Raw genomic sequence first — 15,640 nt, forward strand, 5'->3', positions numbered from 1 at the left:
AAAATATTACTGTCTATCCCTGTGTTTCCCCTCCCTTTTTTTTACTTCCACTTAGATGGTTGAAAAAATTCTGAAGGACAGACCTGGCGGAGAGAGGATCATTACCGAGTATGCTCGGACAAAAAGCCTAACGGATACCAGAAGACGCGACATGGTGAAGATATTGGTTGCACACATGGCAAGTGAACATGGGTATGTTGTCATCTAAAAATTATGCACCCAATACACAATTTTGGTTGTACTTGGTGCAGGCCAAAATCCTCCTTTTTGCAGAAGGCAGCGGCACAGGAATACTTTTGTTTGGATCTCATACGTGTGTGTGTGTGTGTGTGTGTGTGTGTGTGTGTGTGTGTGTGTGTGTGTGTGTGTGTACTCTGTAGGACGAGTCCTTCAAGGCGTGTTAAAGAGGACTATGCACAGGGCATCACTGCCTTATTCCCATACCTGGCCGATCCCCAGGGAAATTTGGGCTATGTAAGTACATAAAACACCAGTGTAACGCACATTTACACATGCTCATTAAAACCAAATGACACTTTCCCCCCCTCTTTTCTTCTTGTGTTTTAGGAACAGTATTACAGTCCAGTAGAAGGGAGTGGGTTTCTGGCATGGCGAGTGAAATCACTTCAAAAAGAAGCATCAGAGGGACAAAAAAAGAGCAGAAATGTTCAGCCACTGACGGGTGTGTGATTTTGATTGTAGTTAGAATTTAAGGGGGAAGTCACATGTTCACACACACACACACACACACACACACACACACACACACACACACACACACACACACACACACACACACACACACACACACACACACACACACACACACACACAGGAAGAACCAGTGCAACATGTCATGTTTCCCCCAGTCCACTGTCTAGCAACTGTGAAGATGGATCCTTATAGTAAATGCATATCACTGGAAAGTATTGCAGCAGTATATGTGGTTTCTACACTGTTACAGGTGGTCCAAATGCTGGCGACAGAGCTCCCGTCTGTGAGGAAAACCAGCTAACCACCGAAACCCAGTGTCGTGAGGCCATTGTATATGTGGCTGTATGTATGTATGTATGTGGCTCTTCAACTGCCTTGCATTAACCCACTAAGACCTGAGGAAGCGTCTGTGTCACTTTTTCATTTGAGCTAAAAAGCATTATTTTACACTTTGACTATTCAAAAATAGCAGATATACAAGCTCATAGCGCGGCACCGAGTGCCGCGCTATGAGCTTGTAGATCTGCTATTTTTTGAAAATATATATTCTTTTAAAGCGAACAATAACTCAAATCTTTGCTTCTGGGGGTCCATGGAACAAAATATTTTGAGACGGGGGTCCGCGGCCAAATTCATATCATTTTGGGGGGTCCTTTACATTTTGCAGAATATAAATTATACACCAGAAAATGTCCTTATGGTTCATCTTGCATATTGCGGCAATAAAAGTGATTCTGGAGGCTACCTAATCGTGACCAAAACATCCCATTGCGATCCGGCTCTAAACTGTTTGCAAACGGTGACTAATTTTAATAGCAAGACTAATAAAGTTCTCTTTTCACAGACTGGGACCAGTGTCCAGGGGCATCTGGACAGCATCACAGAGAGCCTTCAACCCTATCTGCTTGCTGTGGGTACCCAGAAGAGTGTGATTCACAAGTACTTCATTGTGATTGACAAACGTGCTATCCCTTGTAAGTCACTCAGGGGTTGACACTAACGCCTGCCCGACTGCCCGGGGCAGGTAAATAAAATGGTAGGGCAGGTGAAGTGTGCTATCTGGTTGCCCGACGGGCAGGTGCGCATTTTGAGTGGGGATGCAACCGTTTTTTGTTTGGTATAAAACACAACACGAGATATCCGTCTTTAGACACTTGAGCGTGGCCAGAGCGCTCTGTCTCCCCCTCTCCCTCTCTCCCACACACACACTGAACCTGCGACACGGCGAAAACAGCTAATCTACAAGCTCACATAATACTGAAGACACGGGCACGCAACTAGTTATAAATCACCGGGTTGCAAAATCACGCTTGGAATCTAGTGTGAAGAGATACGTTTGTGAGAAAGTGGAGTTGATGACGAGCATGGCTGCTTGCATCCCACCCGCGATATAAAACAAAAACACCCGCTGACTTTTGTCACATGTGCTGCAGTTCCCTACTTGTCTCTAACTGACGTGTAAAAATACAAGAAGCAGCTTGTAAAGCCTTCCTTATGTCAGTATCAGTTCAAAACGGCAGCGCAAGCCCAGTACCTCCGTCAAAGCTTAACACTTGTCAAGTCAGACGAACGTTAATCTCTCAAGAACAGATTCTGCACTGCGTTGGAATCTGTCCTGAAGGTTCGTCAGAACGTGTACACACTGTTTGGGAGTCAGGAAGCAGCTTTACCCAATCAAATGTAGTGGGCGGGATTCACGTGTCCGTCGATCTTCCCTGCTGGAAACTAACCGAAACTAATTTAACAATAGCGTCCGCGGAGCAGACAAAACCACGGAAAGATATTCACATTTGAACTTACTCTTTCATCATAGAAACAAGTGGGCTTATAACCAAAACGATCCATGTTCTCTGGGAGAAGTGGTGTTAGTGTTCCGTGTAGAAATATTGTTAGTGGGAATGAAAATGTAGTCGCACCACCCGGAAGTGGAGCGGTGAAGGCAGACTTAAACCCCTGTTTCCTTAAGCACGTGTGCTTCGTCGGCATTGTCCCAGAGTGTAACTGAGGAGGAACAAACAGCAGAGGTCGCTGTTTTTCCTTTTCAGTTGTACTCTGGGTTCCGAGATTGGACTAACGTAAACCCTTGACTTCAGGTCGATGAACTTCAAAATAAGAGCGCTTTGGCAAGTTATGGAAAAGTAAGTGTCTTCTGGTCTGTGGAATGTAAAATAAGAGCACTGTTGGCCTATAACATGCTGTTTTCACTAAAAATATAAAATAACAAGTGTTAAAGATAGGGTAAGTGATTTTCTTTTGTTAAAATAAGTGTTAAATTAGCTCTATATTCTGATAGTACTCATTGCTATAGAGTGTTTGTTCAGTAACATGAGTCTCCATGTCTCACCAGCTCTTTATCAAACAACAACTATAATAACAATAATTGATAGGACATTATACCAAATATATTGATGGTGTTGCTTACAGTAAAGGTACCAATAATACAATTGTGTTAATAAATAGTTAAAACTATATCTGCTCTGCTTTGTCTCTACTTATTATTCTTTTTACCATGTGGTTGAAAAGTGAATCTATATGTTTGGTAATGTATTTAGTCACATGTATTTAACATTTACAATGAATACAGATGTGTGTGTTTTTTTGGGGGGGGGATTACTATTCACGATCAGAAGGGTTCTTCACTACTAAAGCTGAACAAAAAGTGAAACTTTGGAATGTAACCTCTCATTAATGCCTAAGCCCATACACATATGAACATAATACACAAAAGTTGTTTGTTTAACTGACAATCATTTTTGCCTTCTACAATCTGGTGTTTTAATTTATTTGACCAACTTACACTTAACGGTTTGATCCATGCAAGAGTCAAAGCTTGTAATTGAAATTGTTGTCAGACTATAATCTCTGCCTGCTGGATGGAATGGACTTCAATCCCTCTACTGTGTGTAAAATTGTGAAGCAATCTCCATGGACATTAGAGCTTATCCAAAACTCCTGCCTGGTGATGACAAGTCTGTCACAATGTAGGCTAAACAATAGTTTTTCATTGTGGTATTGATGCCATTCAGTAACATTGATGTGCCTGATATGCTGGGGAGTATCTATTTTACAATATACAAAATGGTACGGCTTCAACCCAGCTACTAGCCAGGTCGACAAGTATCGTAATGGTTCCACATGTATTATATGGTGAGACATTCCCAATCAGGCTGGGGAAAATAGGTGCTGAATCTTATACTCACAAAACATGACATCATAATATAAGGAAAACGTGAAATGTCTTCTGAGTATGTACAACTAGCAGATATGCCATTTACTCTATATACACAGGGTATTGTCTCCTCACAATATCTCAGATCAGAACAATAAGGTGCTCAACATTGTAACAGGGCCTTTTATTTATATGGTATATATTTTACCACGAATGTTTAGCAAAATGTCCTGATTCCCAAATCATACCCCATCAACCAAGACTGTTAATAATGGAAAATTATATTATTGAGCATTGGAACACACGTTTAATTTAATGTTTAATATGTCCATAATGATTGATGAAGAGCATAGAGTTAAAAAAAAATAAGGGACAGCGCCCTCTATGTCTTGTCCGTCAGACTGCAGATGGACCCTTCAGATATCTTCCCAAATCTCGCGAGAGTGTGTTGCTGGGATAGAGAAAAGTCAATAACAAAGTTGATTTCCTCCTCATTTGTGTCTCTAAAAAAAGCCATTTTAGTATGAAAATCTTGTACATATTGTGTGTCTTGTGACGATTGGGTCCAATATTTAGTTCAGTAACCATGGAGCTAAGGAATGGTTCAGAAGCTGTGTTCACGTTCACAAAATAAATATTGGAATTGGTCTATTTGTTCTATTTGATGCCTCTTTGTTATGCATTTTTTGGGAGGCCAAATACAGGCTTATATTTTTGTAACTGTCATTATTCGACTGTTCTCTTGGGATAAAAAAAACTAAAACAAAACAATTAAACGTCAACGGTATAGTTTGAAGTACCGGCTTGCTCCTCCGGACGCGAAACGTAACGTCTGGGGGGTGACAGATACATTTTTACACCCACCCTTTGTTATTGTGGTCCAAGTGAAGACGATGATTACTTTTAATTGAAAGTCATTTGTAATAATTAAAAGTAACTTCCCTACACTGTCTATGAATTGACCTTCCTTCTCTCCGTGTCTTCCGGGTTGCAGTTGGAGGTTCTTCACCTGCTGTCTCCAGAACAGAAGGCTGAGCTGCTACTGAGGCCTGAGGTTGCAGGCCTGGACAACGGGACCCTCAGCCTGGTCTTCCACAGCTTGATGACCGGTGGTCCTGGGCCCACCCCCACCTCCACCCCCGGATACACATACACCTCACATAGCCCCTACTCACCACCATCACCATTCACCACCACAGAATAGCTTCAGAGAGGTTGCATAGCTTTAAATATTATACATTTCTTTCATCCAATTAAACTTTTACCAGATTGTTGATGGTAATCTTCATAACCTTAAACAATATTATTTTGTTCTTTTTGAAACACTTGCAGGTGGTGAATGGGTTGATGGGAGCTTTCAGACCTGTTGGGAGCCTCGTCAGTGAGTTTGTGTCTCTCACACGTGAGGTACATACAGCGTACATACATATACTATATGCATATATGAGAAGCCAATTACTTGTTTTTATATGACTAGTTTATTATGATTATGCATATTACATCTGCTAACCTGACATGACCCTGACATTCCTATCTATCTGTTGCTCTCCAGAGAAATGTATCCGAGATCGGAAGCATGACTCTGACCCAGACCCTGCTGAACTGGACCCTAGCTGAGCTGGCTGGCATGTACACGCCACATAATACGTCCATAGCCCAACCAATGGAAGAGATGTGACAAATGTGGAGGATTGGTTCAACCATGTTGTAACGCCACTATTACAGAGATTCTTACCCCATGGGCAACTCCCTGACCAAATCAAGTATGCCTTCCACCAAGTGTTGTAAGTACAATTCATATTCTTTCATACAGTGAGTAGATGCATGTACAGTCCAGCGTCCACGTCTTTCCAATTATGTTGTGCAGGCTAGTCTTGACCAAAGTCCCAGATTTTCCTGGATGAGCCAAGCTAGTTTAATTAAGAGTGCCTGTGGTGTTAGTGGACTTCTGTTTCCTTTCACATTCAACCCAACACAACACAAAATAATGGAAATCAACAAAAGGGCAACGTTTATTTATGGATTAACTCAAAACGTTTCTTTGAATATTACATGCGAGATAGCAAATATTGAGTGAATAATAACTGGAATTGTTGATTGTAACCTTAAACAAGTGACCCAAGCAAGGCAGGACACAAAGATTACAAAAGGAAAGACAAACACAAGCCCTTTACTAAGATGTGAACACAGGGTAGGTGGCTGAACAAAGTACAAATTATTAAAGGGAACTTAAATACAAACCGACACAAGGAATTTGTCACTTTGTGATAGTGAACCTAACAAGACAAAGGTCAACAATGTCGTGATTTTGGAGTGATAACAAAGGTCAGCCTGTGGCCACCCTCTGGTGGCCATCCAGAAATATTGCAGGTTATGTCCTTTGTAAGTCCCTTGTTTTGTCCACTGTCCATTATCTATGAATATGATGCTGATTATTGTGCTTGCTAGTTGAACAGCTATTTGGACATGGGCAATGACACCACTGAGGTCCAGGACACTTGCAGCATCACCCTTGAAGAAAGATCATGTGGCGTGAGAAGGCTTTATTAATTGTTTCTGAAATTCTTTAATTTAAATGTATTACACAAAGGATTCCAGATTCTATTCTAGATGTCGTCGGATAGGAAAGTCATGCCTGTACATCCATTATCCTTCTCCCCATCTCTTCTACCAGCTTACCAACGCAGTGGAAAATGTGGCCCGTTTCATGCACTGTGCATGTACAACTCTACTTTTTCCCCCCTCGTTTTAGAACTTCAGTGAGCTTGCGTCCCACTTCAGAGAAGTGTTTGCTCAGGTGGAGTCTCCATCCCTGACCCAGGAGAACCTGGAGGACCCAGACTTCATCAGGATGTGGTTCCAGATCAAACTGCTGCCTCTGCTGCCTACAGTTCCCATAAGCCTCCTCGACTGCCTCAGCTTTAAGAACTTCACCTGTCCTGTTTACCAAGCCCTGTGAGTTGTCCCGTTTATAAAGGGAATGCTATCTTCTCTAGAACATAACTGTTTCCCAAACATTTTCAGCTTGAGACCTGAAAGATACATTTGGTGACTTCCTGGGACCTAAACTTTTAAGAAAAATCATTATGAATTATAAAGTATGCATATTTAAAAAAAATGCTTAAAATCTTCTGAAAATCTTTTGTATTCCTTTTCCTTTTCTTTCATTTCTGAAAATCTGTTGATTTAAAAAAAAAAAAGGATTGTGGGACTTTGTTTATTTTTGAAAAAACAAAAAACAAGCAGGATATTTACTTTACCTTACTTTAATTCATAAAACCTGGTCTGTGACCCAAAAATGGGTCAAGAGTAAGACCCTACGTTTGGAAAACACTTATAGTCGAAATACACAAAATAGTCCCGGAATAATGATACATTTCTTTGCATTGCTGGGTCCAGAGTAAAAGACCTGAGTCATCATATGCGTCTCATGGATCCTGATCACAACCACAGCCCAGTGATGTACGAACACTTCATCCATTCCTTCTTGCTACATCACAACACGTCCGGTAAGTGAACCAAGTAGCCATAGCTAGAGACAAGCTCAGAGGACCATTTGTCTGCAGATGTACAGGAATTTCTGTTGCTTTCAGAGTACATTTTTGAGTAAAACATTACTCTATTCTAATACTATACTATTATAGCCTACACTGACTTGTGTATTTATCTTCAGATCCTCAGTGTGTCTCCTCATCCAGCCATAGTGCAGAATGGCTGGAGGAGAACTTTGGATTCTTCTCCATGTTCGCCCCCATCACAGACTTCTATGACCTCAACCGTGACTTCTCTGGAGTGAGTGTGGATAATCTGAACATTTTTACTGAAAACATTGATTTGATTGTTTGTACTTGACACTACAATTTCAGTAGCTTAATAACCTTTCAACCTGGCGTATATTTTGGGCATGTCATCACAGGATTGCAAGATTTTCAAAAACGTAATAGCTGATTTGCGAGTGTGACATTATAATTTGATTACGTATAAAATAGGGCTTCAGTGGTTAAATCTCATATCCTGCCCTCTCCTATTATGTCCTGTCTGTCTCTCTCTTGTCTTAAACGTGTCCAGATGGAGGTTCTACACCTCCTGACTCCGAAGCAGACTGCAGAGATGCTGCTGGTGCCTACTCCTCCAGAGAAAGACGTCATCATCCATGCAGTGTTTGACCATCTGACACAGTCTCAAGGAGACTTTCCTGAGTTCCTGCACCACCTGGTTCTGCTCGCTAGAGAGGTAACCTCATCTGTAGAGCGTCTTATGACAGCTTAAAAAACGTACAGCAAAATATAATAGTAATTATAATAATAATTATTATTATTATAATGCATGGACTTTTATTTTATTTCTTAGGTTAAGCCACCCTGTGATGTCTACTAAGTCATGTGAGTGTGTTGTGATGATGTTAAATGGCTTACATTTTAAAGGGGCTACACCATGAATGTAAAAAAAAAATATTATATATAAATATTGCCCCCCAACAACCCCGTGGTCAACAATTGGTATTTTCTTGTGCGCCTGGCGTATTTCATCCAATTAAATGATAACTTCATGAAGACATTTGGAAAGTCTTTTTCCAATGTATTTTGCATTGTATTCTTGCATGTGAGGCTGTTGTCCTTTTACCATAATATTTAATATTGTCTGACCACATTACCACCAAGATAAAAGTCTTGTAAATGTATTGCATGAATGAACAGGTATCGCAAATAAAGTGATTCCAGTTGCATTTCTGATCTGGTGTCCCGTCTAATATGTCTCTATCCACTGATATGTCTCTATCCACAACGTCAGGCCTATGTCAGTGAGTCGTTCATCCCAGAAGAGAAAGTCCAGGAGCTGGGGCCTGCGTCACGCAACGCCACTACTGATGACATCACCATGTGGAACATCACACAGATTGACACATTGTATTGTGTTCTTTAATGGACTCTTCAGATGGGGAGTGGTATTCAGCTCTGGTAAGTATACAAATGATCTTTGATTGATTGATGGTGTTATTGACAAATATACATGGGGGCGGCAGTGGCTCAGGAGGTAGAGCGTCTGTCTGTTTGTCTGTCTGTCTGTCTGTCTGGCTGGCTGGCAGGCAGTGTTATCAGTGTAAAAGTGAGAAAACATAATGTGTTGTGATTATATTTACACGTTTTTGCATGCGTGTTCGTAAATGTGTGCAGTACATGTATATGGCACTAACACATTTTTTGTCACCATCAAGGCCAAGGCCATCATTTCCAAGTATCTGACTAAGGCGGGCAACAGTCTTGGCAGTGCAGAGCTCAGTTGTGTCAAGGGACCCAACCTGTGTTCCCTGGATACCAGTGTCCTACAGACCATCTCAGAGGACACCCTCAGGTGAGGGGTGTTGGGGAGGGAGCCAGTAGTATCGTAAATCATGTTTACTTTAGTATTTCTTCACTACTTGCACACACTTGAACATCGACATTAATCCAAAAAACTATTATTATAAAAAATAAATTGGGAATATTTTGGGCTTTATTGACAGTGTATAGTAGAGCGAGACAGGAAACAGGGAGAGAGAGATGGGGAATGACATGCAGCAAAGGTTGTCGGGACTGGGATTCAAACTCGCAACACTCTGTCAGACTGTATTAGAGCCTATATATGGTATGCGCCTGGACCGCTAGGCCAACGGGCGCCCCACCCAAAACTATTTTTAACCTAATTAACCCTGGCATCCGTATTTTGGGCTGGCAAAAATAAGAATCAATTATTATTTTATAGAAATAAAAGTCCTAATAATAATAATTCACGCATTTTCACAAATAAAAAAGAAAGTAGTAAAATTAGCATACATTTCTACAAGCAACATCGTACAACAAATTATAAAAGAGTGATGCGTGTGATTCCATGACATATTAGCCAAAAGGTAAATAAGATATGTAAGGGACTGAATTTTAGAGACTGAATAAATTACATTTGTGGTTGAAAATGTGGTAGCACTCTTTTGAGATGTGTGCTGTGTGTCTCCTGGTGTTTCCAGTAATTCCAGTTTGCTGGTAGTGTCCAGCTGTACGCTGGAGAAGAAGAAAGTGCTCTTTAACATTGCAGAAAAAGCCTTCTCTGGACTCAGCCGCACTACAGCTATCAGCACCACCAGCTGCCAGAATACAGAGCCATTTTTGGGTAAGCAAGCATTCATTCACATGTACATGCGTACAAACACATACTGTATATTGCAGTGGTTCTCAAACATTTCCATGTCAAGGACCCCAAGTTCATACACAACTGTCTGTACTTTGATTTGATCCACAGATTGCAGGAGTTTAGGCATCAGTTCGACAACATGACCTCACATCAGCAGCAAGTGGTCCTGACGGAACTAATAATCCCTTTCCTGTCCCGACCACAGTCAGGTACTGACTAACTGCATCTATCTATTTGTACAATCTATTAAAATGTTATATTTTTTACAGGAAAATATATTGACTGTATTTCCAGACACCTTTCAATGCCTTAATGTTTCATTCTGATCTGTCCCCTTCAGACCGAGGCCGTGTGTCCAACAGCAGTGTTTACTGGTTGGAGAAAAACTTTGGTGCATTCTCAGGTCTTGTGTCTGTCAGTGAATTCCTGAATCTAAACCCAGGCTTCTCCCCTGTAAGACTTTAAAGTTGTTACATTACATAACAATGATGAATTATTAACTCCAAGAGATAATTACTTTTTAAATATAAAATAAAGTCCAGTGGTGGTGATCAAGTTTTTCTTGACTTTCTTTCCATCTAGCTGGAGGCTGTAAGGCTCCTGTCTCCAAAGCAGAGTGCAGAACTTGTGGTGTTGCCTCTTCTTCCTGAGAATGACGTTGTCATCCACGCAGTGTTTGACTATCTGACCGAATCTCCAAAGGAGAGAGGATTGGCTGAGTTTGTGTCCCACCTTGTTATGTTCTCTGGAAAGGTAAAAACTGTGAAGTAATGATAGTAATATAAACTGTAACTATGCACATTTGGTTTAAAATCACAAACTCTATTTGTCATTCAAGTGTATAGTAGTTTTGATTCATTGTTATGAATTTTATTGTGATTTATTTTCATAATGAATGAATGAATTAATGTTTTCACAGAAACAGACATTTGTGTTGGAATTAACAGGTGAGTGTTCTGAGGCAATAACTACAATATCTCAAATATATTTAATGAACAAACTTTTCGTTTTGCAAATCAAGAAACATTTGATATGTTTTCCTTTTTCGGCTACCAAAGCACTGCACTACAGCTCCTCCTCAACAACGGACAGATGAATGGACGCTTTTGTGACTTTGGCATTGAAGAATACGCGTGTGCTTCAGTAAGCCACTTAAGTCTCTCACATTGAACGCAACAGTTATTATTTTCCAATTTTGACTTCATTAAAGGTTTCCTGTTTTTTTCTGTTCTGCTTTGTCCATTATCTCCACCCAGGTGTCCATGTTGACAGCACAGGATCTGGCATCAGTGATGAAGTGTAACCAGTCCCCCAGCTCCACTGGTTCCAGACCAGTCTGGAAGCTGTTCCTCTCTAAGACCTCTGGGGTGTTGGATGCAGCTCTGGATCTTCTTACCAACACGGTACAAAAAGTAGCTCTAACCAGACACTGAAAACAACTTTTATGGTGAAGACAGAATGAACAATCTCTAAAACGAATTAAAAGTAACACATCTGAATTCTGAAATTATTTAAATTTAAAGCTCATGTTTTTAATAATCTTAAAAAGATTTGCTAATGAAAAGAAATGCTAATAAAAAAATTCACTGTCTTTCAAGATTTGAAAGAATATCTCTATTATAGAGCCAGAATCTTTATCTACTATTCCATACACTAAATATCCTCACGTAATATTAATGCAAATTTAATAATATTAAATATTGACCCATGTAATCCTTCCCCTAGTCCATGACCATGACTGGTCCATCAGTGTCTGTGGTTCTGGATGTGATTGGAGAGATGAGTGGCAATTCTGACTGATAAACAGTTGAGGGACAGTGATGTTATCAGGAGTCAGGACGTGGTTCTCTGGACGTTTGAGAGGGTTCCTGTCATCTGCATGGTTTCTACGCTGCCTTAGCAGCAGGAATCTCAGCTGTAACTCATACCAGCAAGTGTAAGTATTGACCTGCATGCATTTTAGCCCCACTAGCAGCAGGGCTCTAACGATGGCTACTGTATGTTGGTTGTTTGGTCTATACGTCCATCTGTCACTTTGGTCCCAAAGAAGATGTCTTGAAAACTACTGGCTGGATTTCCATAGACTTTTCTGTGCACCTTCATTCTTCCTGGGGGATGATTTTGATTTTGATGACTCCGTTGCCTTTTCTCTAGCTTCACCAATAAGCTAAGAAATAAGTATTTCTCATTCTGTGTTTGATTCACCAGTTTGAAGGAGTTTAGCCATCAGTTTGACAACATGACCTCACAGCAGCAGCATTTGGGCCTGAAGGAACTAATCCTCCCTTTCCTCTCCCGACCACTGCCAGGTACTGACTAACTGCAATATCTCAATAGCAGTTTGGCTCTCATTTTCAAATGTATTTGCTAAATAAATATATTCCCATTCTATTCTCAATTAGAATGGGATATCTTCACTGGAAAATGTTTTGACTGGTATTTGCAGCCATTTTTCTGTTTGAATGCCTTAATACTTTGTTCTGATCTGTCCCCTCCAGACTGAGGCTGTGTGTCCAACAGCAGTGCTTACTGGCTGCAGAACAACTTTGGGCCATTCTCAGCCCTTGTGTCTGTCAGAGAATTCCTGAATCTCAACCCAGGCTTGTCCCCTGTAAGACTTCATCGCTGCCACATAAAAAAAACTCTAAAGAATGATTAGACCAAATAGTTACCTTATTATTATCAAATAAAATCCAGTGGTGGTGATAATCTTTTCTTGACTGTCTTTCTGTCCAGCTGGAGGCTGTAAGGCTCCTGTCTCCAAAGCAGAGTGCAGAACTTGTGGTGTTGCCTCTTCCTGCTGAGAAAGACGTTGTCATCAACGCAGTGTTTGACTCCCTGACTGCATCTCCAACTGGATTGGCTGAGTTTGTGTCCCCCCTTGTTATGTTCTCTGGAACGGTAAAAACATAAAGTAAAGATAATAGAAAATGTAACCATGCACATTAAGGTTTGAAATGACAACATATTTTTGCCAGTAAAGTAAAAGTATAGACAATTGGAAATACTCCAGTAAAGTAAAAGTACCTTCTAATTGTACTTAAGTACAGTACTTTAACTTTAGTAAATGTACTTAGTTACTTTACACCACTGGATATTTCATACCAGTGTATTGAAGGACATTTCTTTCTCTTCCACAGGGAAGTCATGTGGCTCTGCTGGGGAAATCTCCAACGGTCAGTTTGTGTACACCGGATCAAAGTTTGGAGACTCTGCTACATCTGCATCTGTGATGAAGGGTAAGAACATTATAAATATATATATAATAAGAACTAGGGCTGGGACTCGATTAAAAACATTTATCAAATTAATTAGAGGCTTTGTAATGAATTAATCACAATTAATCACATTTTAATCGCATATCAATATTTTACTTGAGAACAGGGAAAGGCAATTTTTTCATACGTCTTTTACATGTAAAAAAATAAAAGGCTTAAAAATACTAAAAAGAAGGAAAAACGTTGCGACGCTGAGGAGGAATATCCATTTTTTCGTTTCGGTAGTGACACCATTGTGTAAAAAAAAAAATTGTTCCCCCAAAAACCTGTTAGGAGTACGTTTCAGGTAATTTAAAGTTGATTGGTAGTGACTTTTTTTTTGGTCCCTAACATTCATCGAGCTCTGGACTTAGTAATTTTTTTTCGTTTCGGTAGTGACACCATTGTGTCAAAAAAAACATTGGTCCCCCAAAAACCTGTTAGGAGTACGTTTCAGGCAATTTAAAGTTGATTGGTAGTGACTTTTTTTTTGGTCCCTAACATTCATCGAGCTCTGGACTTAGTCATTTTTTTTTCGTTTCGGTAGTGACACCATTGTGTAAAAAAAAAATGTGTTCCCCCAAAAACCTGTTAGGAGTACGTTTCAGGTAATTTAAAGTTGATAGGTAGTGACTTTTTTTTTGGTCCCTAACATTCATCGAGCTCTGGACTTAGTCATTTTTTTTCGTTTCGGTAGTGACACCATTGTGTAAAAAAAAACATTGGTCCCCCAAAAACCTGTTAGGAGTACGTTTCAGGCAATTTAAAGTTGATTGGTAGTGACTTTTTTTTTGGTCCCTAACATTCATCGAGCTCTGGACTTAGTACATTTTCTTTTTTCACCATTGGGTCACAACCGAAGCGAAAGTTTGTCCCTACCGAAACCAAAGTTAAATCCGAAAAAATCACCAAGTTTAGAGGCCAAAATCGTCCCCCCAAAACTTTGTAGTGGAGTCATTTTTTTTTCCACCATTGTGTCAATACCGAAACGTTTTTGTGTCACTACCGAAACGAAAGTTAAATCCGAAAAAATCACTAAGTGTGGAGGCCAAAATCGTCCCCCCAAAAACCTGTTAGGAGTATGTTCAGGCAATTTAGAGTTGATTGGTAGTACTTTGTAGTGGAGTAATTTTTTTTTTCACCATCGTGTCACTACCGAAACGTTTTTGTGTCACTACCAAAACGAAAGTTAAATTCGAAAAAATCACTAAGTGTGGAGGCCAAAATCGTCCCCCCAAAAACCTGTTAGGAGTACGTTTCAGGCAATTTAGAGTTGATTGGAGAAAGATTAGAGAAAGTTTGTAGTAGAGTATTTTTTTTTCACCATTGTGTCACTACCGAAACGTATTTGTGTCTACCGAAACGAAAGTTAAATCCGAAAAAATCACTAAGTGTGGAGGCCAAAATCCTCCCCCCAAAAACCTGTTAGGAGTACGTTTCAGGCAATTTAGATTGATTGGTAGTACTTTGTTGTGGAGTAATTTTTTTTCACCATTGTGTCACTACCGAAACGTTTTTGTGTCACTACCGAAACGAAAGTTAAATAAAAAAAAATCACTAAGTTTAGAGGCCAAAATCGTCCCCCCAAAAACCTGTTAGGAGTACGTTTCAGGCAATTTAGAGTTGATTGGTAGTACTATGTAGTGGAGTAATTTTCTTTTCACCATTGTGTCACTACCGAAACGAAAGTTATATCCGAAAAAATCATTAAGTGTGGAGGCCAAAATCGTCCCCCAAAAAGGAGTACGTTTCAGGCAATTTAGATTGATTGGTAGTACTTTGTAGTGGAGTAAAAAAAAATGTCACCATTGTGTCACTACCGAAACGTTTTTGTGTCACTATCGAAACGAAAGTTAGTATGTATCACAATGTAGAGCTTTAACTTTTTAACTTACCTAAAAAAAAGGTATCCTTAAAGATTACTTCAATGTGAATGTATATGAAGACACTGTATCCAGATGATTACTTCTCAACTCTGTGCATAATGGGTTATTTGAAAGGTGTTAAATAATCATTTTTGGTTGGCTTTAAGTTGAAGCTCTATATTCTGACTTTCTGATCTAATCAGTGCTATGGTCTTGTAGGGAATCGACGGACTGTGCCGACTGCAGTGGCCGAGCCTTGAACCTGTAACCTACGGCTCACCAGGTAGTCACACTAACCATTCAGCTACAGCTCTACTTAAATCTGTGGTTCTAAAACATTTTGTTGTCAAGGGCCCCCCAAATTAACATGTATTTGGCAGTGGACCTCAATGTGAAAAGATGTAGTGTCAGGGCCCCCCATGAAAAAGATTTATATTTAAGACTTTAAAAGAATATATATATTTATTTTC

At 40.0% G+C, this 15,640-nt stretch overlaps 1 protein-coding gene and 1 long non-coding RNA gene across 2 annotated transcripts; both read left to right on the forward strand.

Moving 5' to 3' along the window:
- Window positions 1-5,554: 5,554 nt before the first annotated feature.
- Window positions 5,555-6,598, forward strand: LOC311058758. Its single transcript, XR_014602073.1, has 3 exons — window positions 5,555-5,667; window positions 6,340-6,415; window positions 6,558-6,598. It is a non-coding gene; the product is annotated as an uncharacterized lncRNA (long non-coding RNA).
- A 67-nt stretch (window positions 6,599-6,665) lies between these two features.
- LOC311058723 (uncharacterized protein) lies at window positions 6,666-11,948 on the forward strand (the record flags this gene model as incomplete). The annotated part of the gene is made up of 7 exons (XM_084076186.1): window positions 6,666-6,838; window positions 7,283-7,392; window positions 7,557-7,675; window positions 7,952-8,116; window positions 9,099-9,235; window positions 9,885-9,933; window positions 11,856-11,948. Exons 1-7 carry the CDS (start codon window positions 6,735-6,737, stop codon window positions 11,946-11,948), a joined length of 777 nt encoding a protein of 258 aa, XP_083932312.1. The 5' UTR covers window positions 6,666-6,734.
- Between the last annotated feature and the right edge of the window lie 3,692 nt (window positions 11,949-15,640).

This window comes from Gymnoscopelus microlampas, assembly GCF_963454915.1.
Source record: "Gymnoscopelus microlampas genome assembly, chromosome: 13".
Taxonomy (NCBI): domain Eukaryota; kingdom Metazoa; phylum Chordata; class Actinopteri; order Myctophiformes; family Myctophidae; genus Gymnoscopelus; species Gymnoscopelus microlampas.